Here is a 22070-nt window from a genome sequence, read left to right on the forward strand (position 1 = left end):
TAATATCCTGAAGAGTGTTTTCCAACTTGGTTCCATTCTCCCCATCACTTTCAGGTACACCAGTCAAACGTAGATTTGGTCTTTTCATATAGTCCCATATTTCTTGGAGGCTTTGTTTGTTACTTTTCATTCTTTTTTCTCTAATCTTGTCTTCATGCTTTATTTCATTAAGTTGATCTTCAATCTCTGATATCCTTTCTTCTGCTTAATCAATTCGGCTATTGATACTTGTGTATGCTTCACGATGTTCTCGTCCTGCGTTTTTCAGCTCCATCAGGTCGTTTATGTTCTTCCCTACACTGATTATTCTAGTTAGCAGTTCCTCTAACCCTTTTTCAAGGTTCTTAGCTTCCTTGCATTGGGTTAGAACATGCTCCTTTAGCTCAGAGGAGTTTGTTATTACACATCTTCCGAAGCCTACTTCTGTCAGTTCGTCAAACTCATTCTCCGTCCAGTTTTGTTCCCTTGCTGGTGAAGAATTGTGATCCTCTGGAGCAGAAGAGGCATTCTGGTTTTTGGAATTTTCAGCCCTTTTGCGCTGGTTTTTCCTCATCTTCGTGGATTTATCTACCTTTGGTCTTTGATGTTGGTGACCTTTGGATGGGGTTTCTGTGTGGACGTCCTTTTTGTTGATGTTGATGTAATTCCTTTCTGTTTGTTAGTTTTCCTTTTTACAGTCAGGCCCCTCTGCTGCAGGTCTGCTGGAGTTTGCTGGAGGTCCACTCCAGACCCTGTTTGCCTGGGTATCACCCGTGGAGGCTGCAGAACAGCAAAGATTGCTGCCTGTTCCTTCCTCTGGGAAGGTTCGTCTCAGAGGGGCACCCGCCAGATGGCAGCCGGAGCTCTTCTGTATGAGGTGTCTGTCGACCCCTGCTGGGAGGTGTCTCCCAGTCAGGAGGCACGGGAGTCAGGGACCCACTTGAGGAGGCAGTCTGTCCCTTAGCAGAGCTCGAGTGCTGTGCTGGGAGATCCGCTATTCTCTTCAGAGCTGGCAGGCAGGAACGTTTAAGTCTGCTGAAGCTGTGCCCACAGCCGCCCATTCCCCCAGGTGCTCTGTCCCAGGGAGATGGGAATTTTATCTATAAGCCCCTGACTGGGGCTGCTGCCTGTCTTTCAGAGATACCCTGTCCAGAGAGGAGGAATCTAGAGAGGCAGTCTGGCTACAGTGGCTTTGTGGCACTATGGTGGGCTCCGCCTGGTTCGAACTTCCTAGTGGCTTTGTTTATACTGTGAGGGGAAAAAATCCTACTGAAGCCTCAGTAATTGCAGACGCCCCTCCCCCCACCAAGCTCCAATGTCCCAGGTCGACTTCAGACTGTTGTGCTGGCAGCAAGAATTTCAAGCCAGTGGATCTTAACTTGCTGGTCTCCATGGGGGTGAGATCCACTGAGCTAGACTACTTGGCTCCCTGGCTTCAGCCCCCTTTCTAGGGAAGTGGATGGGTCTGTCTTGCTGGCGTTCCAGGTGCCACTGGGGTATGAAAAAAAACTCTTGCAGCTAGCTCAGTGTCTGCCCAAATGGCCGCCCAGCTTTGTGCTTGAAACCCAGGGCCCTGGTGGTGTAGGCACCCAAGGAAATCTCCTGGTCTGCGGGTTGCAAAGACCGTGGGAAAAGCATAGTATCTGGGCTGGAATCCACCATTCCTCACAGCATAGCCCCTCACAGCATAGCCCCTCACGGCTTCCCTTGGCTAGGGGAGGGAGTTCCCCGACCCCTTGTGCTTCCCGGGTGAGGCTACACCCCACCCTGCTTTGACTCTCCCTCCGTGGGCTGTACCCACTGTCTAACCAGTCCCAATGAGATGAGCCAGCTACCTCAGTTGGAAATGCAGAAATCACCACCTTCTGTGTTGATCTCACTGGGAGCTGCAGACCAGAACTGTTCCTATGTTGCCATCTTGCTATTCCCTTGTTTTATTTTTCTCTAGCATTTATGATAACGTGAAACATATTTTAATATATTTACTTCTCCCTATTCCACTAGTATATATGTTCCTAAAAGGCACTGGTTTTTGTCTGTTCTGTTCATTGTTGTATTTTTAGCACCGAAAACAATACTTGGCATGTGATAGGTATCCAATAACTGTTTTAAAATAAATGAATGTACTTGAAAAAAAATTACATGATGCTTCAAAAACATCAAAGCTGAAAATCATTTGAGTAACTTTGAAATGTAAGCGATCAATAATAAATGATCACTATATTGTTCAGCAGTAACATAAAGTATTAAAACTAATATTTCAGTATTTGAATATGCTGACAGTAATGTTTTCATAAACTAGATTTTGTGTCTAACTCCTCAGATTTGGAACTCTTTTTAGTAAGACCATAATGCATTGCAAGGATTTCTAATGAATACGTTTAGTAGTTCAAGTCCTTATTAAATCTCACAGATTAAAGCAAATGTATGCTGAACTTTAAGGACTGAGGTAATGTAAGACTGAGTTGAATGTAATAAGGCGGCAGTGTAGTGGTGGCATTAAAAAAATTGAAGATTCAAAAAGCATAAATTCAAGAATAACATGCAAGTAGCATTCTTTTTTTTTTTTTATTTTACACTTGTTAGATTTTGTCTTAGTCCCTTTGTGTTGCTATAAAGGAAAACCTGAGGCTGGATATTTACAAAGAAAAGAGGTTTATTTGGCATATGGCGTCTACATCTAGTAAGGGCCTCAGACTCATGGCAGAAGGCAAAGAGGAATCAGTGTGTGCAGAGATCACATGGTGAGAGAGGAAGCAAGGGTGGAGGCAGGGAAGGCCATGCCAGGCTCTTTTTTTAAATAACCAGCCCTTGTGGGAACTGAATAGTGAGAACTCACTCATTCCTTACCTTCAGGCCTTAATCTATTCGTGAGGGATCTGCCCCCATGACTCAGACACCTCCCATTAGGCATAACCCAATGGGGATCAGATTTCAACATGGCATTTGGAGGGGTTAAACATTCAGACAATAGCAGATATCTAATATTCAGCTATTTTAAGAGCAGTGAGTGAAACTAGAAGAATCAGAGGAACATAAACAATTATAAAAGCTTCGATTACTAAAAAAGGATAAAAGACAAAGTTGATTAAAGAGTTATCCTTAAATATGTGACTATTACGCAAAAGGTGTACTGATCAACTTTTTTCCATCACATAAAACAAAATTTTAATGGTACATAAAAACATTAACTTACCCACTTTCAGAGTGATTAAATATTAGAGCAGGTTGACATTGGAATCTGTGGACTCAACTAATTGGTGTTTGGCCAGAGAACAGTTGATCTTTTCTGGCTAGTTTGAGTTCAGTGCTGTTCAAATTTGGGCAATAGTTAAAATATATTTTAAGACACTCTTCAGTTCTAGGAGAAAACAGATTTTGTATTCAAGACCTTAATACTAAGCTGCTGATCTGAACTTCTTTAAATAAACTAAGGTTTTATTAGTCTTTAAGAAAGAGCTGGTATGTTATTATGTCTCACAGAGTGATTTATTTTTGTTCTGGAATATGCTTTGGAAAGTAGGGTTTGAAATTAAAAAATTATTTCACTGTTTGTTTGTTTGCTTGTTTTAAGATTGTTCCAGGACACAAAGGGAGATTCTTCCAGGTTACTGAAAGCACTTCCTTTGAAGCTTCAGCAAACTGCTTTTGAAAATGCATACTTGAAAGCTCAGGAAGGAATGAGAGAAATGGTAATTTTAAGTAACATGTATTTGCTGTTATCATATGCTTTCTATGAATATCCCATAAATTACTTCACCAAGTTTGGCATAAGAGAGTTTATAATCCAGTAGTTTACAGTATAAAGCTGCTCTAAAACAACGGTATGAATTGAATGAAACTGCATTATTTCTGGGTCACAATGGGTCAAATCATAGCAATTTCTTTTGGTTTAGCATTTTTAGGGAGAAACTCAAAATTTAACTGAGTTTTTATGGGCATATAAATGGCTTCCTTTTTAAAAAAAAAAATCCTTTCCTATGTGATCTGATTAAAAGCTAATTAAGGGAACAGGTGACAGTGGGAAGAAATGGATTGAGGAGAAGAATCTCACACAAGATCAAATCATTGTGGTGTTTACAGTGAAACTTGTGATATTTCACATTTCTGTAGAATAATATATTTTTTATGGTAATGATTATCTTAGAGTTCAAATTTTTTCATATATTTATGCCCCGGTTTGTTTCTTACAAGTGTTTAAGATAGTTAAATAACTGTCAAGTCTGTGATAGCAGGAAATTGAAAGAATGTGAGTTTAGAAAAGAATTTCAATAGATTAGAAAGATAAGTGTAAATAACATAAAATCTAATGAGATAATGTGTATTATACATTTTAAATCAGCCTGTCATCTGCAAAAAGGGAAAATATTGATCTGACAGCAATTTATTTCGAAAAAGACCTAGGAAGTTTTATGTCTTGCGATTATAGTATGAATCAACATTGTATTACAGTTATCAAAAAAGGCTAACTCTGTCTTACACTGCATTAATAGAAGCATATTGTCGTGAACAAAGTTAATACAAGAACTTGAATCTTTTATACTTTTTGCTGTATTTTTAGATTTTTTAATTTTTATGGGTACATAGTAGGGGTGTGTGTGTGTGTGTGTGTGTGTGTGTGTGTATATTTGGGGGGTACATGAGATGTTTTGATACAGGTATACAATGTGAAATAATCACATCATGGAGAATGGGGTATCCATCCCCCAAACAAATATCCTTTGTGTTACAAGCAATCCAATTACACTGTTTCAGTTATTAAATGTTTCTGTAATTTTTATAGGATAACTATAATGTTTGGTTTGGTTCTGAGTAAAGTAAAAGACTTTTAGCCAGAATGTTATAGATCTGTGTCTTATACAAAATGGATGAAGGAATTGACTTAGTGGAAAGCTCATAATTGTTTTTAAACATGTCAATGCTTGTGATTTAGCAAAGGTGTTGGTCCTTACTCTTTCTTGTACCAAAAGACAGAACTAGGATTAGTGAGTAGGTTTTTGAAATGTGTATAGCTAGTCAAAAAATCTGGAGTTCAGTTGGGATTTTATAATTGATTGTTAAACATTTACATTTTACATTACGTTATTTTTTTTAATTTCTCTTTAAGTCCCATAGTGCTGAGAACCCTGAACCTGTGGATGAAATTTATAATAGAAAATCTGTTTTACTGACATTGATAGCTGTAGTTTTATCCTGCAGCCCTATCTGCGAAAAACAGGCTTTGTTTGCCCTATGTAAATCTGTGAAAGAGAATGGATTAGAACCTCACCTTGTGAAAAAGGTATATGTGGATGAGTATTTTATTAGAAGCTTCCTTAGGTCACTGTGAAATAATTTAAAAAGTTAAAGCTAGATTTTCTGAGTGGCACTTATTTAAGACTAGGAAACAATTTTATTTTTTAGGTTGGGAACATTGGAAAGCAGTTATATAAAAACTATTCAAATGGTGTATTTATGTGTACGCACTGTTGTTTCTTACATTCCATTTAAGAGCATTTCACAAGGCTTTCATTGTACTAACAAGGGTGAATGACTTGTCCACCAGACTGACCAGGCTTTTGGAAATAGTATTTATTGAGAGAAACACATGGAGACAAGAGCAGTATAGGTGTTTTGCCCGGTAGATTCTGGGGCAGCACATTGGGATCTAGCAGGGCCAGAAGTCAAATTTTAGAGCTATCAGGCTTTTAAGTTCAGTTATCAGGGGAGAAGGACTAGCGTCCAAGCCTTATAATTACTGCATCAGCACGGTATTATAGAATGTTGGCCCCATCCCTTTTCCATCACCTCAGCATTTATGGTTTAGGAAGTTCCAGGCCTTTCCATTGCAAATTTTTATGTGATAAATCAGTGGTAGGTCAGTGGACTGATATTATGCCAGTTAACATTCTACCAGCATAGTTTCTGTGGTGCTTTGGAGTAAGCCAGCCTATGATCGGTTGGTTAGCCTTTTACCTCTCAGTATAAGACTTGTTTGGTGTTTCTTAAAAGTATACAAATACATTACCTAATAATCACAAGTTTACATTTTTCTTACTTGGATTTAAGCCTAAGAGAAATAATTTTACTTTATATTTATTTATTTATTTTGAAAGACAGGGTCTTACTCTGTCATCCAGGCTGGAGTGCGGTGATGCGATCATGGCTCACTGCAGTCTTGACCTCCTGGGCTCAAGCGATCCTCCCAAGCCTCCTGAGTAGCTGGGACTACAGGCATGTGCCACCACACCTGGCTAATTTTTTTTTTTTGAAACGGAGTCTCGCTCTGTCGTCCAGACTGGAGTGCAGTGGCACAATCTTGGCTCACTGCAAGCTCTGCCTCCCGGGCTCATGCCATTCTCCTGCCTCAGCCTCCCAAGTAGCTGGGACTACAGGCGCCCGCCACCACATCCGCACACCTGGCTAATTTTTTATACAGACGGGCTCTTGCTATGTTGCCCAAGCTGGTCTTGAACTCTTGGGCTTAAGCAACCCTCCCTCCTCAGACTCCCAAAGCGTTGGGATTACAGGTGTGAACCACCACGCCTGGCCAATAATTTTACATTAAATCTTCCTTTAAGTATAACCAAATGTTGGAAACTCTTAGCATATTTTTATATTTCTATTTACTTAACATTTATTAAGGGTTTGCTATGTGTCAGATACTGTGCCAGTTGAGTACATTTTCTTAATTATTATTCCCATCTCATAGATAAGGAAATCAAGAAAAGTTAAATGAATGTTGTTTCTAGGTCCTACTCTAAACAATATTAACAAGCATTTAAATGATTTATTTTTTTCTTTTTTCTTAACACATTGACTTTTTGGTTCGTGCAGGTTTTAGAGAAAGTTTCTGAAACTTTTGGATATAGACGTTTAGAAGACTTTATGGCATCTCATTTAGATTATCTGGTTTTGGAATGGCTAAATCTTCAAGATACTGAATACAACTTATCTTCTTTTCCTTTTATTTTATTAAACTACACAAATATTGAGGATTTCTATAGGTAAGTTTATACATGACATATGTGAAATTTGTTTAATTTAAAATTAGTGAACAATATTTAGCAAGTCCCCTCACCAGCACCACACATACCATACCCATACACATGTGTGTGGGAGCCTACATAGTATGAGAAGCAGGATAGCTTCTTTTAATAAGAATGTATTGAAGGGAGTCACTGGACTTCAGATCCGGTCCTAGCTGTGCCAACAGCCAGCTATCTGACTTCGGTCAAACCACATAAAGACCCTCTATGCCTTGGTTTTTTAATGTGTAAAGTAAGGAAGTTACACGAGGAGATCTTTCAGGTCCTTTTTAGCTTTAATATTTGATCATCTTTCCTTTGGAAAAAATTGAAGATAAATTACTAGTAGCTGGTTATTTCTGCCTTGTTTTTCTTTTCTGTTGCTTGACTATAGGCCTTTTAGTCATTACTTCTATTAGATTTAGAAACTTAATGTAAAACTTTATTTTGCTAACTTTAACTCCGTAGAAGAAAAATTTGAAAATGGAGAGGTTTGAAACAACTAAAAAGCAATGTTTAGGTATCAGGATGATGGGAAGGCATCTCATATTTATTGAACATGCTCTGTGTTATGGACTTTGGTATGCATTTTACATGTAGTATATCACAGATCTGAGTTTCAGATTCATTCTAATAGAGTTTTCTGATAGATTATGGGTTGTATGTAGGTAGTTTCCTTTAAGAAGTATATTCCTACAAAAGTAAATTTAGTAGTCCTTATAGTTCATTCATTTTGGCAAGAACAATATAGTCATATCTCTGTATATGCGAGGGATTCATTCCAGGATCCCCCATGTATGCCTAAATCTACATGTACTCAAGTCACCAAGTCGGCCCTGCAGAACCCAGGTATATGAAAAGTCAGTCCTCTGTATATAGACTTTCACATCCCGTGAATACTGTTTTTCTGTCTGCATTTGGTTGAAAAATATGCAAGTATAAGTTCAAACCCATGTTTTTCAAGGGTCAACTGCATTTACATTAGTTGATTATGCAGAAGAAATAAATATAAATTCAAGTCTCCATTTTTTTTTTATTGTTTTGTTTTTTCTTTTTGCTAAGGGTGCTACTGAACAAGGTCCTATTTTTAAATCCCGTAATCATGGTGGTGGTATGTTCTAAGCTTTCTAATTTTTTTAATGTGACTATTTAGAATTTACTTAATTTTTCCATTTATAAAATTAAAGAATGTTTAATAATCTGGATAAAGTGTGATACTTTAATGCTGATGGTATTAAAACAGTTTTTAAGAACTATTTTATAAAATTTTACTTGGAAAAGTTATATATAACCTATATTTTAAATTTTTCTATTTTTAGATCTTGTTATAAGGTTTTGATTCCACATCTGGTGATTAGAAGTCATTTTGGTGAGGTGAAGTCCATTGCTAATCAGATTCAAGAGGACTGGAAAAGTCTTCTAACAGACTGCTTTCCAAAGATTCTTGTAAATATTCTTCCTTATTTTGCCTATGAGGGTACAGGAGACAGTGGGATGGCACAGCAAAGAGAGACTGCTACCAAGGTCTATGATATGCTTAAAAGTGAAAACTTACTGGGAAAACAGGTATGGCTTCAATTTTTATGTACTTTTCATTCCCTGAATGATATGAGATATAACCTTTAAGTTTTAAGGCTATTTATTTGATTTATTCGTATTTATATATTGAAACTTAGCTTGTGGTAATCATTATCTAGCATAGCCAACCCATGAATTTTTTTGGTTATGTCGTGTTCTCTCTCTCTGATTGGCTTTTAACTAAGTAGAAATGTTTTAAATTAGAAATAACCCAAAAAACCATTTGAATAATTTTCTTCTGCCATTTAAAAATTTATTTTAACTGTAGTAATACATGAATGCAAGCTGGTTGTTAAAGTCAAGGAATACTAAACAGTGTACAGAAAACCTTCACTCCCTCTTCAATCTCACCAAGCTTTCCACTTTTCAAGAAAAACAACCGTCCCTCATTCCTATAGTTCTCATACCCTGCCGTTTGTTTTTTTCATGACACTTATTACCTTCTAACGTATGATACAATTTACCTTTTTTTTTTTTGTCTTTGCTTTTGTTTTTGAGACAGAGTCTTCCTCTGTTGCCCAGACTGGAGTGCAGTGGCATGATCTCAGTTCACTGAAGCCTCTGTCTCCTGGGTTCCAGCAATTCTCCTGCCTCAGCCACCCAAGTAGCTGGGACTACAGCTGCGCTCCACCACACCCATCTAATTTTCATATTTTTAGTAGAGACGGGGTTTCACCATGTTGGCCAGGCTGGTCTTGAACTCTTGACCTCAGGTGATCTTCCCACCTCAGCCTCCCAAAGTGCTGGGATTACAGATGTAAGCCACCTTGCCAGACCATAATTTACTTTTGAATTATGTTAATTATTTACCAGTCTTCTCCAGTATACATTTTTCTCTCTTTTTTTTTTTTGGCTGATGTATCTCAACCACGTAATATATTTTGAGTATTCATTAAATCTTTGTCAAAAGAAGGAGTCAAGTAAGGAAGGATTTAACAAGCTTCATTTGTTTTATAATCATTTATATACATTCCAAAATTTTTTGAAGCAACTTATATTAAAACATAGATATAAATTTTTTAAGATAAAAAAGCTGTGGTCACCCCACATTTATGTATGTATTTATTTATTTTGGATATAAGTAAGGGATAACTAACCAAACTTGGTCAGTATTAGATAAACTTCAAGAGACCTTTTTTTTTTTTTTAGTTTCCTAGTTATCTATATTGAACCAAGAAATGGAACAGCAAGTTGCTTAGGTGGACCTATTCAGAACTGGTTGTAAGTCTGCAGGGAAATGGTGAGCAGAGGACTCCTTTCCCAAAGACAGCTGGAACAGAAATAGGCACTCCAGAGATTATGGAATTTGAGAGAGACACTCAGCCTCTAGCCACTCCCATTCAATCTCCCAGCTTAGTCTTCTGAGCATTCTTAATCTTACTATTCTTTTCTTAATGTATTCAAACCAAAAGACAACAATTTTTAGAGCCTGAATAGGTTTTGGAGGGACAAGTAATTACGTTCAACCTTGACTGAAACACTTGCCTCAAGAATGAAGAACGGCAAAAATTAAATCACAGTTTCTTAGCTTTTTGGTTAAAGATGTAAGTTAAATTCTTGGCCAGGTGCAGTGGCTCACGCCTGTAATCCCAGCACTTTGGGAGGCCAAGGTGGGTGGATCACCTGAGATCAGGAGTTCGAGACCAAACTGGCCAACATGGTGAAACCCCGTCTCTACTGGGTGTGGTGGTGTGTGCCTGTAATCCCAGCTGTTTGGGAAGCTGAATCAGGAGAATCACGAACCCGGGAGGCGGAGGTTGCAGTGAGCCAAGATCGTACCACTGCACTCCAGCCTGGGCAACAGAGCAAGACTTTGTCTCAAAAAAAAAACAAAAAACGAATTATATAAAACACACAAAGCAAGGAAAGAATGAAGCAACAAAGGCAGAGATTTATTGAAAATGAAATTATACTCCACAGAGTAGGAGTGGGCCCTGAGCAAGTGGCTCAAGGGCCTGGTTACAGAATTTTCTGGGGTTTAAATACCCTTCAGAGGTTTCCCATTGGTTACTTGGTATACACCCCATGTAAATGAAGTAGTGGGCTGTAATCAGTCTGATTGGTTATAGGAGGGGACCAATCAGAGGTACTTTCAATTTCTTATCTGCCACAGTAAAAGGCAGGGGGTTGCAAAGGGAGTAGCCTCTTGTCCTTTTGTTACTTGAGCATGGAAAGTTTGGGTTTTCCTTTTGATTTCGTTCTAGGAAGTCAGCATGGATTGGCGTTAGGTTCCCTGCCTCCAGACCTTATTGCTCTGCCTCATTTACGTTAGGTTTGTTTCTTGTCACCTTCTAAAATATTTTTTGTTATTAGGAAGTATGTTTTTGAACTTCCTTATGCATTAAGTAAATTAGCCATTTGCCTTTTGGTTTAGATCACTGTAATTCCTTATTTGGAAAGTTGTTACATTCACCGTTAAGACTTCACAATTCTCATTCATCTAACTAAAGTGTAACATAGCAGACTGATTCTTTATATTTAGAGAATTTGTGTCTTTTGTGAAGCTACCTGTCTATAGTGGGAAGTAGATTAATGAAAAGTCCAAATCTGTTGGGGAGCGTTTTATTCCACTATTGATGAAAGGGGATGTGGATCGCAGCTAGCCTTAGAATTTGGGATGGCACTCAAGTAGAAGTCTGGGAAGAAGTTATGCAGGGAACAAAGATGACATTGTTCCCAGTCCCTGGGAATTCTTAACAGTAAAGTTCTGTAATTGAGACAGAATCCCCAAATAAAGTCAAGAGTACAATTCAGATAGAGGAGCGGTTATACATCAGTGGGAAATTTGGTTGGCAGGAAAATTACCGGGTCATATAATTTAATGATAGACCTGAAGTCTTATTTAAAATGATTCTGTAAAATTGAAGAATTGGATTAAGGGGGCCTTGTTTGGCTTGATTTTCATACTTTTTCCTCTTAGTCTACAGGTTGGCTGCATAGAAGAAAAAGGTATAGTTAGTTATAATCTTGTAAATCTTGGACTTTGAGTCATCTGTTTTCTTTTACAGTCATCGAATACTTTTGGAAATAAGGTAATATATGCCTATTGAGCTGTCTTGAAGTTCAAAGATATAAAATATTAAATATATTTTAATTTTGTGCCCTTGCAGATTGATCATTTATTCATTAGTAATTTACCAGAGATTGTGGTGGAGTTATTGATGACATTACATGAGCCAGCAAATTCTAGTGCCAGTCAGAGCACTGACCTCTGTGGCTTTTCAGGGTATGTACATTTTAAACTTAGAGAACTAGCTGTAACTTCACAAGTTCTTAAAGAAGTTTATTGATTGACACCTTCAATGTCTATTTCAATTTATAGACATCAGTCTTTTTAAAAAATTTGTTTCTTTAAAAATAGCCACCTTTGAATTGAGGTAATTACCTATCCTCTTCTACCGTAGTCTCCCCACAGTAATTACTTTTTCTAAATTGACCACTTGGTTGGCCAACCCAATAACCTTTTCTTAGTCTTTCTGTAATATCTGAACATTGTGCCAATTGTTGTCCCTTGAAATTTTTTTCTTTATGCACATTATTCCTAGTTCTCTTCTCTTTATCTAGGTCTTGCCTTTCTAGATCACCTTTTCTTTTTTTTTTTTGAGATGCAGTCTCACTCTGTTGTCCTGGCTGGAGTGCAGTGACATAATCTCGGCTCACTGCAACCTCCGCCTTCCAGGCTCAAGCGATTCTTCCTTCCACCTCAGCCTCTCGAGTAGCTGGGACGACAGATGCACATCACTGCGCCTGGCTAATTTTTTATATTTTTGGTAGAGACAGGGTTTCACCATGTTGCCCAGGCTGGTCTTGAACTTCTGGCCTCAAGTGATTCCCCTGTGTTGGTCAACCAAAGTGCTGTGTTTACAGGCATGAGCCACCGTACCCAGCCTCACCTTTTCTTTATTGTGCTTTATTATCTGTACAATTTAATTTGGATGTGAATGTCTCTGAGTTGTATATGAACATTAGAGTTGTTCTCCTGGCTTGATTGTAAGCTACTTGAAAATACACTTTACTTTTTTTTTTTTTTTTTTTAATGTGCCCTACTGTGCTGGGCATATAAAATAGTAATAATATCTGAGAAAGTACTTTCACATATGTAATTTCACGCTGTCTAAATAAGTGTTGATTGCCATGTCTTAAAATCCTGCTTTTATAGTACGGGCATAGAGCTTTGATTCTGATCTGAAGTAATACTGAGGCTTATTTGTGGAACTGCCTTTTAACTTTATAAGATTTTTTAAGAAAATCATTATAAGATCATTTAAGATTATTTAAGTTATTGAGGGTGAAAGGTATTTAGATAATCTGATTTATATATCTGGACTGTGATATGTCATTTGTGATTTTATTGGAAGTATAGTTTTTCAGTAGAAAAATAGTTTTTGAATTTGGGGGTTATTAAAATCTAAATTTTCATTTTGGAAGTTCACTGGTCTATGAACAAAACTTTTTTAAATGATGACTGTTATTTTTTCCCTTAACTCTGTTAGGGATTTGGATCCTGCTCCTAATCCACCTCATTTTCCATCGCATGTGATTAAAGCAACATTTGCCTATATCAGCAATTGTTATAAAAACAAGCTAAAAAGCATTTTAGAAATTCTTTCTAAAAGCCCTGTAAGTATACATGATGAGTTTAATAATAGAGCATTCCTTCTTTTTTAGCTAAAAAAATCTTTGTAAGTACATCTTAAAGAGGAAACGTAAACAGATGAAAAATTTATCTCATAATTAAAAAGGAAAACATTCATTTACAAGTTTAAATGGTATTTTACTTGTCAGCATTAATTGAAATATGTTACATATGAGAACAGAATCTTGTGACACTTTACTCATATATTAGCTCGGGAATATATCTACTTTTTCATAGGAATATACTATTTAATTGTAGTTTACTTTCTGAAAATTAAATAAATTGGCAATAGTTTAAGATAGTAATTTTCTTAATGTAACATTTTGTACTTGATATCAAACCCAAATCTAAATTCTGTTATTTAGTTTTTTTAAATATAAAATGTGTAGGTATTCAAATACTTGAAGAAAAAATATAAAGTGTATTTATTGTAGTCGAGTATCTAATTAAACAAGTTTTTACTAAATCTGTTTATTTTCTAGGATTCCTATCAGAAAATTCTTCTTGCCATATGTGAGCAAGCAGCTGAAACAAATAATGTTTATAAGAAGCACAGAATTCTTAAAATATACCACCTGTTTGTTAGTTTATTACTGAAAGATATAAAAAGTGGCTTAGGAGGAGCTTGGGCCTTTGTTCTTCGAGACGTTATTTATACTTTGATTCACTATATCAACCAAAGGTAAATAACATATTTGGACCAATATATAAGCAGTCTTTCTATTCTGTTCTTCCTGTTTTTTTGCTTTGTTTTGTTGTGAGACAAAGACTCACTGTCCACCCAGGCTGGGTGCAGTCACGGCTCACTGCATCCTCAACCTCCTGGGTTCAGATTATCCTTTCTCCTCACCCTGCCAGGTAGCTGGGACTGCAGGAGCATACCACCGTGCCTGACTAATTTTTTGTGTGTTTTGTAGAGGTGGGGTTTCACCATATTGCCCAGGGTGGTCTCAAACTCCTGGGCTCAAGCGAACTGTCAGGCCTCAGCCTCCCAGTGTGCTGGGATTACAGGCATCAGCTACTATGCCCAACCTATCCTGTTCTTTTAACTGAAAGTTTATATGCTTCTAAGAGGTAGATACCAGAGTGTTGCTTTCTGAATTTTGCTTTTTAAGATGTCTATTATATTTACCTATTAGTTTTTAAAAATTGCACTAATTGCCTGGGAAACATAGCAGACCTCGTTTCTACTAAAAATTTTTTAAAAAAGAAAATTTGGGCCAGGTGTGGTAGCTCACACCTATAATCCCAGCACTTTGGGAGGTTGAGGTAGGTAGATTGCTTAAGCCCAGGAGTTACAGACCAGCCTGGGCAACATGATGTGAAACACCATCTCTACAAAAATTTTTTAAAAAAATTAGCCAGGGATTGTGGCATGCACCTGTAGTCTCACCTACTCTGGAGGCTGAGGTGGGAGGATCGCTTGTGCTCAGGAGGCAGAGGTTGCAGGTTACAGTGAGCAAAGATTGTGCCACTACACTCCAGCCTGGGAGACAGAGCGAGACTACTGTCTCAAAAAAAAAAGAAAGAAAGAAAATTATCCAGGTATGATGATATGCGCTTGTAGTTCTAGCTACTTAGGAGGGTGAGGTAGGAGGATGGCTTGAGCTCAAGAGTTTGAGGCTGCCAGTGAGCCTTGATTACACCACTGCATTCCTGCCTGGGCAACAGAGTGAGACTTTCACTCAAGAAAAAAAAAAAAAAAAAAAAAAAAAGCACTGCTTCTCCAATTCTAGAAATCTTAAGAAGGATCTTCAACATTTTAATACTAATATTCTAGCTATTGATGGCCTCAAATAAATGTTACTATAGAATTGGGGTTGTTCGGCTGGGCGCAGTGGCTCACGCCTGTAATCCCAGCACTTTGGGAGGCTGAGGCGGGCGGATCACAAGGTCAAGAGATTGATACCATCCTGGCTAACACGGTGAAACCCCCTGTCTACTAAAAATACAAAAAAACTAGCCGGGTGTGGTGGCAGGTGCCTGTAGTCCCAGCTACTCAGGAGGCTGAGGCAGGAAAATGGCCAGAACCAAGTAGGCAGAGCTTGCAGTGAGTCAAGCTCGCACCACTGCACTCCAGCCTGGGCGACAGAGCAAGACTCCATCTCAAGAAAAAAAAGAAAACACAAAAACAAAGCAAGAATTGGGGTTGTTCAATTTAGCATCTGTGATCTTTTCCATTGATTTTAATGAGATTTCTATTTTTTAAGGTCTTTTTTATTGTGGTAAACTATGTAACATAAAATTTTTTATTTTTGCCATTAAATGGCCAGTTCAGTGGCATCAATTACATTTCCATTGTTGTGCAACCATCACCACTGTCTATGTCCAAACTTTCATTATCTCAAACTGAACCTCTCTACTCATTCCACAGTAACTCCACATTCCCCCTTCCCACTGGCCATTGAGAAACTGATCTATTTTCTGTCTCAATGAATTTGCCTATTGTAGATATTTTAATCTAGAGTTGTACAATATATGTCCTTTTGTGTCTTGCCTTGTGTGGTCACTGAAAACTTTGTACCTTAGCTTGTGTTTAGATAGTGTTTGATAGAGATTTCCTTGGATACCAAGAGTGTTGGAATGAGGAAGCATGAGAGGAGAAAACTTTTCCTAGTGTTTACAGATTGGCTTTATGCTAGGATTCTTCTTCAACACTTAGCCATGCCTGCATTGCTTGGGATCAGCCCCAAATACAAGCTTAGGGTCTTCTCCGGTCTTTTCTGAGCAAGAGTCTTATCTTGAGCATGTGTGTGGCTTTCTGAAATCCCCCTAATTTGTGGGTGCTTTTGAATATACTAATTTCCCAAAGAAATACTCTCCCCAGCTACTCCTAGGCTTTAGGCAGCCTCTTGTATGTCTCAGCAGTAATCTTTTGCCCTATGCACCTGCAGGTTGTTGGTCAGCCTTACAAAGTTTCAAGCAACACCCATATCTTTTGTAGCTTGTATGAAGTTAAACAAAACAGAGCCATGCACTTTACATCAGTCCTTGGCTCCAGACAGGTTAGAATAGACATATACAATAGTTTGCAACTAATCTACTTAGCTCCATGAACTACCATGAGCCAGTGTCTCACACCGAGGATATAGGCTGCTGCTTTTGTGATTGTTGCCAAGCTGGGGTAGGGATGGGCAAGGACAAGTAAAGTCACCACGAAGCTTTCCTACTGTTTTTCAGTTGCGTTTTTCTCGATTCAATATTTTCCTGATTACTGTAAACCTTTGACTCTTTTACAGAATTCTAACAAAATTAGTTCTGACAATATTGCCTGTTTTTCAGTGTTTCTGTTAAAGGATGGAAGCTTAGAGCTGCCTATTCTGCATTTTGCTGATGTCACTTCTCTTTTTGGCTTATGAGCCATTAAAATATTTATGTCAAGGCATATAAGAATTAGAGATGCTGAACAAAAGGACTTCTGAATGAATTTATTTCAGAGTAATTTTCCAGAACTTAACTGGTTGTCTTTTTTTTTTTCCTCCCTATATTAGGCCTTCTTGTATCATGGATGTGTCATTACGTAGCTTCTCCCTTTGTTGTGACTTATTAAGTCAGGTTTGCCAGACAGCCGTGACTTACTGTAAGGATGCTCTAGAAAACCATCTTCATGTTATTGTTGGTACACTTATACCCCTTGTGGATGAGCAGGTGGAGGTTCAGAAACAGGTAATTTTCTGAATCATCTTCAAAATGGTATTTAAAATATATTTATAAAGTATTGTTAGAAGGATTTGAGTGTTTTATGTTTACTTGGTATAATTGGTGATTTTATTGAGAATATTTTTTGTAAAATGATTGGAAAAATATTCTTAATGAATTAACCTTTGTAATCAATTACAGAGCACTTGGTACTTTTGATAGTTTTATCTACTATGCTGAAGTAGAGAAGTAGTCAAAACTAGGGATGGCAGTTTGCAACATTATGGTGGTGGTTGAGTTACTTCTTATATAAACTGTTTCATTAATATTGGCATTTTTTTTTAACCTCAGTACCCATCTTGTAGTAGTACCTTACATAGTTATTGAATTATTTGAAAACACAAAAACTAAAAGCTGGGTATCTTAGACGTAATTAGAACATTTAATCTGATCTAGGTTAATAGATTTTACCATTTATTACAGTAAGTTTTGTTGGCTTACTTTAAAATTATTTCTCTCATAATTTTTTCTTTTTAAATTATATTTAGGTATTGGACTTGTTGAAATACTTAGTGATAGATAACAAGGATAATGAAAACCTCTATCTCACGATTAAGCTTTTAGATCCTTTTCCTGACCATGTTGTTTTTAAGGATTTGCGTATTACTCAGCAAAAAATCAAATACAGTAGAGGACCCTTTTCACTCTTGGAGGTAATAAAAATTTCATCGTCTACTATTTTTTATTAGAGAACATAGATAGTAGGACTTTTCAAAAATCTGTAATGCTCTAGCAGTAAAAAATGGAATCTTTTTTTTTAAATTGTTATTAAAAATACATATGTAGGCCTGGCACATTGGCTTATGCCTATAATCTCAGCACTTTGGGAGGCTGAGGCAGGAGGATTGCCTGAGCCCAGGAGTTCAAGACCAGCCTGGGCAACATGGTGAAACCCCATCTCTACAAAAAATTAGTCGGGCATGGTGATATGTGCTTGTAGAATCAGCTACTCAGGTAGCTGAGATGGAAGGATCACCTGAGCCCTGGAGGTCAAGGCTGCGATAAGCCAAGATTGCTCCACTGCACTCCAGCCTGGGTGACAGAGTGAGACCCTGTCTCAAAAAAAAAAAAAAAAAAAAAAAAAAAATATATATATATACACACACACACACACACACGTGTGTAACATGAGATCTACCTACTTAAGAAATAAAAAAATGAATCTTAATGTATCTCTTTGCATTGAAGCCAAAGTATAAATATCAAAACTTCCTGGTAAAGATCGAAATTTAAGTTTTCAAGGAATGTGACATAAAATAATTTTGATTTTAACACATAAGATCCTAAGGTCCACTGATAGCTCAGAACTACCATTGGATCTTTTCAATGTCAATTTAGTGTTTGTGTTAGAGATAACGTTTAACTTTTGAAAGCATATTTCAAGTTTTAATCTTTATAAACCTCAAAATTATGTTTAGGTATATTCTTCCATACATATCTTAATTATAATTTTTAAATGATAGTCTGTATTTGACTCTATGTAAATATAAAAACATATTTCAATATGTTTAGATGTAGAGTTATACTACTAAAGAGAAATTTAAGCATTTCCCTCCAGTCGAGTATGCTATAACAATCTTGAAATCTGTGTTACCATGAGAGAGTCTATTAGAATTTAAAGGATTAGGCCAGGTGCAGTGGCTCACGCCTGTAATCCCAGCGCTTTGGAAGGCTGAGGTGGGCAGATCACTGAGGTCAGGAGTTCGAGACCAGCCTGGCCAACATGGCAAAACCCCATCTCTACTAAAAATACAAAATTAGCTGGGCGTGGTGGCACATTCATGTAAATACCAGCTATTCTGGAGGCTGAGACATTAGAATCACTTGAACCTGGGAGGCAGAGGTAGCAGTGAGCCTTGATAGCACCACTGCACTCTAGCCTTGGTGACAGAGCGAGACTCTGTCTAAAAAAGAGAATTAAAACATTGTAGGGTTTGCAGTGGAAGAAATCATTTATTTCTTCCTTGTTTGGTAGTAATAGAGATGTGAGTCAGTGTCTATAAATGGCACTTAACTAATTTTTTTCTTTTATTAAGTTTTATTTCACAGGCTTAACCAATACATGTTAAAAGCAAGTTACATTTTAATTAATTTTCTCTTTTAGGAAATTAACCATTTTCTCTCAGTAAGTGTTTATGACGCACTTCCATTGACAAGACTTGAGGGACTAAAGGATCTTCGAAGACAACTGGAGCTACATAAAGATCAGATGATGGACATTATGAGAGCATCTCAGGGTGCTAATTTTAATGACATGGGTTATTTCTACCTGTTTCTTTTTGAAAGAATATTTTGTAAAGTCTTGCTCTTGGTTTCATTGTCACAGACTTAGTTCAGACTGTCATCATTTAGTTCAGACCCTCATTTCTCATCTAACTGTAAAACTGGTCCTGACTGGTCTTCTCACCCTGAACTCTTCCTATTTTATTCATCCTCTGCCAGAATGATTTCTCTAAACCCAAATATGATCATGTTTTTCTACTGCCTAAATTTTTTTTTTTTAAGAGTCTCACTCTGTCACCCAGGCTGGAGTATAGTGGCACCATCATAACTTACTGTGACCTTGAATTCCTGGGTACAAGGAATTCTTCTGTCTCAGCCTTCTGAATAGCTGGGACTACAGGCACACACCACTACACCTAGCTACTTTATTTTTTTTTTTATTTTTTGTAGGGACAGGGGTCCCACTGTGTTGCCTAGGTTGGTCTCGAATTCCTGGCCTCAAGCTATCCTCCTGCCTTAGCCTCACAAAGCATTGGGATTAGAGGTGTGAGCCACGGCGTCTAGCCATGCTTAAACATTTTTCATTTCTTTTTTTTTTTTTTTTTTTAAGACGGAGTTTTGCTCTTGTTGCCCAGGCTGGAGTGCAGTGGCGCTATCTTGGCTCACTGCAACCTCCACCTCCCAAGCTCAGATTCTCGTGCCTCAGCCTTCCTAGTAGCTGGGATTACAGGCACCTGCCACCATACTTGGCTAATGTTTTGTATATTTTTTAGTAGAGACGGGGTTTCACCATGTTGGTCAGGCTGGTCTCAAACTCCTGAGCTCAGGCGATCTGCTTGCCTCAGCCTCCCAAAGTGCTAGGATTATAGGCATGAGCCACTGCGCCTGGCCCATGCTTAAACATTTTTAACACCTTCTAACCATGTAAAAGAAAATTTTAATTCCTTAGAGCCAGATATACAAGTTAGTCTTGTCTTCTAGTCCAGTTTACCTGAATGAAAGAAATATGTCTCATTTTAATACTTTAGTCATGTGTGTTATGTGTGTGTATATATATGTAAGTATGTATTTGTAAGTTTTTCTAGCTTGCTTGTTAATTTGATTTGAAATGTACGCTATTACAGTATTTGGGAAACTTTCTACTTTGTGTTTTGATTTTCATCTTCCTATACCAATTAATTTCATATTTCTTTTTTTTTTTTGAGACGGAGTCTCACTCTGTCGCCCAGGTTGGAGTGCAGTGGTGCGATCTCAGCTCACTGCAACCTCCACCCCCTGGGTTCAAGTGATTCTCCTGCTCCAGCCTCCCAAGTACCAGGGATTACAGGTGTGTGCCACCATGCCCAGCTAATTTTTGTATCTTTAGTAGAGATGGGGTTTCACCATGTTGTCCAGGCTGGTCTCGAACTCCTGACCTCAAGTGATCCACCTGCCTCGGCCTCCCAAAGTGCTGAGATTACAGGCGTGAGCCACTACGCCTGGCCTAATTTCATATTTCTCTTGTGTTGTTTTTACCCTCAGTACTTTTTAAAATGAATTTTAGTTTTGACTATCTGAGTATAGAGTTTCTAATACATTTGAGATATATAAAATGTATGTAAATAGAAACACCATTATTTCTTGTTATTGTGTTCTTGAGTATTTTATGGGCTAGAGATCTGCCTTGTGCATTACAGCCACTAGCCATTTGGCTATTTAAGTGAAGTAAAATTAAATGAAATTTGAAGTTCAGTTTTTTCATTGGTACTGAACACATATCAAGTTCTCAGTAGTACATTTGGTCAGTAGTGATCATTGGACAGTGTAGATTATAGACATTTCCATCATTGCAGAAAGTTCTGTGGGACAGTGCTGGTCTAAACTCTAAATGTTAGATGTTAAAAAGCCAAGCAGGCTCCCAAAGTCCCTTCTAGCTTTAGTGTTGAATGATTCTATGTGATTTTGCTAAGGTGTTGACTTATCTGCACAGTTTGTTTAAGACATTTTATTTTCTCTGTTGTCAGATATTGCTAATCACTTTCAAAAGAATCTGTTGTATTAAGGAAGTGCAGATTCATTCCCTACATATTTTTTGAGCTACTCATCACTTAAAACCTTTTTTAAACTTTATAGAAATTTTCTAGTCGGATAATTTAATATATATGTAATTATAAACAAAAGTGTTGTCTTCATACTAGTTTAAACTAATTTTTAAAAAAATTATTTCTAGATAATCCACAAGATGGGATTATGGTGAAGCTAGTTGTCAATTTGTTGCAGTTATCCAAGATGGCAATAAACCACACTGGCGAAAAAGAAGTTTTAGGTAAACTATAGTCATGCACTGCATGACATTTCAGTCAACTGTGGATCACATGTAGGACAGATCATAATACTGTATTTTTACTGTATGTTTTCTGTTTAGATGTACAGATACTTAATATTGTGTTATAATTGCCTATAGTATTCAGTATAGTAACATGCTATACAGGTTTGTAGCCTAGGTGTATAGGCTATACCATCTAGGTTTGTGTAAGTATATTCTGTGATGATCACGCAATGACAGAAGTGCCCAATGACACATTTCTCACAAGATATCTGTGTCATTAAGCAAAGCATGATTGTATTGGCTGAATGAATGTGAGTTATGTGGTGGTCATCTTTATTATATGAGTGGTCATCTTTATTATATCTTCAAAATAAGTGAGGGTTTGTCATTTGGGATATTGGGGAAATATCAGATGCTAGCTAAGTTACATGCCTGTTTAATTAAAATGTCCCTAAAAAGCCCCCTTTTGTACTTTTCTTCCTTAAATATTCATATAAAATGAAGTTAGAGATTTACATATGTGTATAACTTAATTTGAAAATGCCTTGTAAATATTTAGGAAAGTCAGAAATACCTGTTTTTAGAGTTAAGTTGCACATAAATTGACTGCCGATATATTTTATAAATATTATAACTGACA

General features: G+C 37.3%; 2 protein-coding genes across 8 annotated transcripts in view; one reads left to right on the forward strand and one right to left on the reverse strand.

Annotated features, from left to right (window-relative positions):
* Positions 1 to 22070, forward strand: part of ATM (ATM serine/threonine kinase) — a 140691-nt gene that overhangs the window by 47351 nt on the left and 71270 nt on the right. For all 7 annotated transcript variants that reach the window (XM_058424495.1, XM_058424499.1, XM_058424500.1 and 4 more), the window contains 11 exons: positions 3554 to 3671; positions 5087 to 5260; positions 6796 to 6965; positions 8306 to 8552; positions 11675 to 11790; positions 13058 to 13184; positions 13683 to 13882; positions 16692 to 16866; positions 17388 to 17552; positions 19004 to 19136; positions 21332 to 21427. In XM_058424495.1, coding sequence (XP_058280478.1) covers positions 3554 to 3671; positions 5087 to 5260; positions 6796 to 6965; positions 8306 to 8552; positions 11675 to 11790; positions 13058 to 13184; positions 13683 to 13882; positions 16692 to 16866; positions 17388 to 17552; positions 19004 to 19136; positions 21332 to 21427 — 1721 coding nt within the window. The remainder of the gene's footprint in view (positions 1 to 3553; positions 3672 to 5086; positions 5261 to 6795; positions 6966 to 8305; positions 8553 to 11674; positions 11791 to 13057; positions 13185 to 13682; positions 13883 to 16691; positions 16867 to 17387; positions 17553 to 19003; positions 19137 to 21331; positions 21428 to 22070) is intronic.
* CUNH11orf65 (chromosome unknown C11orf65 homolog) overlaps positions 1 to 22070 on the reverse strand; it is a 212173-nt gene that overhangs the window by 14094 nt on the left and 176009 nt on the right. The gene's annotated exons all lie outside the window — the stretch shown is intronic.

Source organism: Hylobates moloch, unplaced genomic scaffold (genome assembly GCF_009828535.3).
Source record: "Hylobates moloch isolate HMO894 unplaced genomic scaffold, HMol_V3 SCAFFOLD_11, whole genome shotgun sequence".
Lineage (NCBI taxonomy): Eukaryota > Metazoa > Chordata > Mammalia > Primates > Hylobatidae > Hylobates > Hylobates moloch.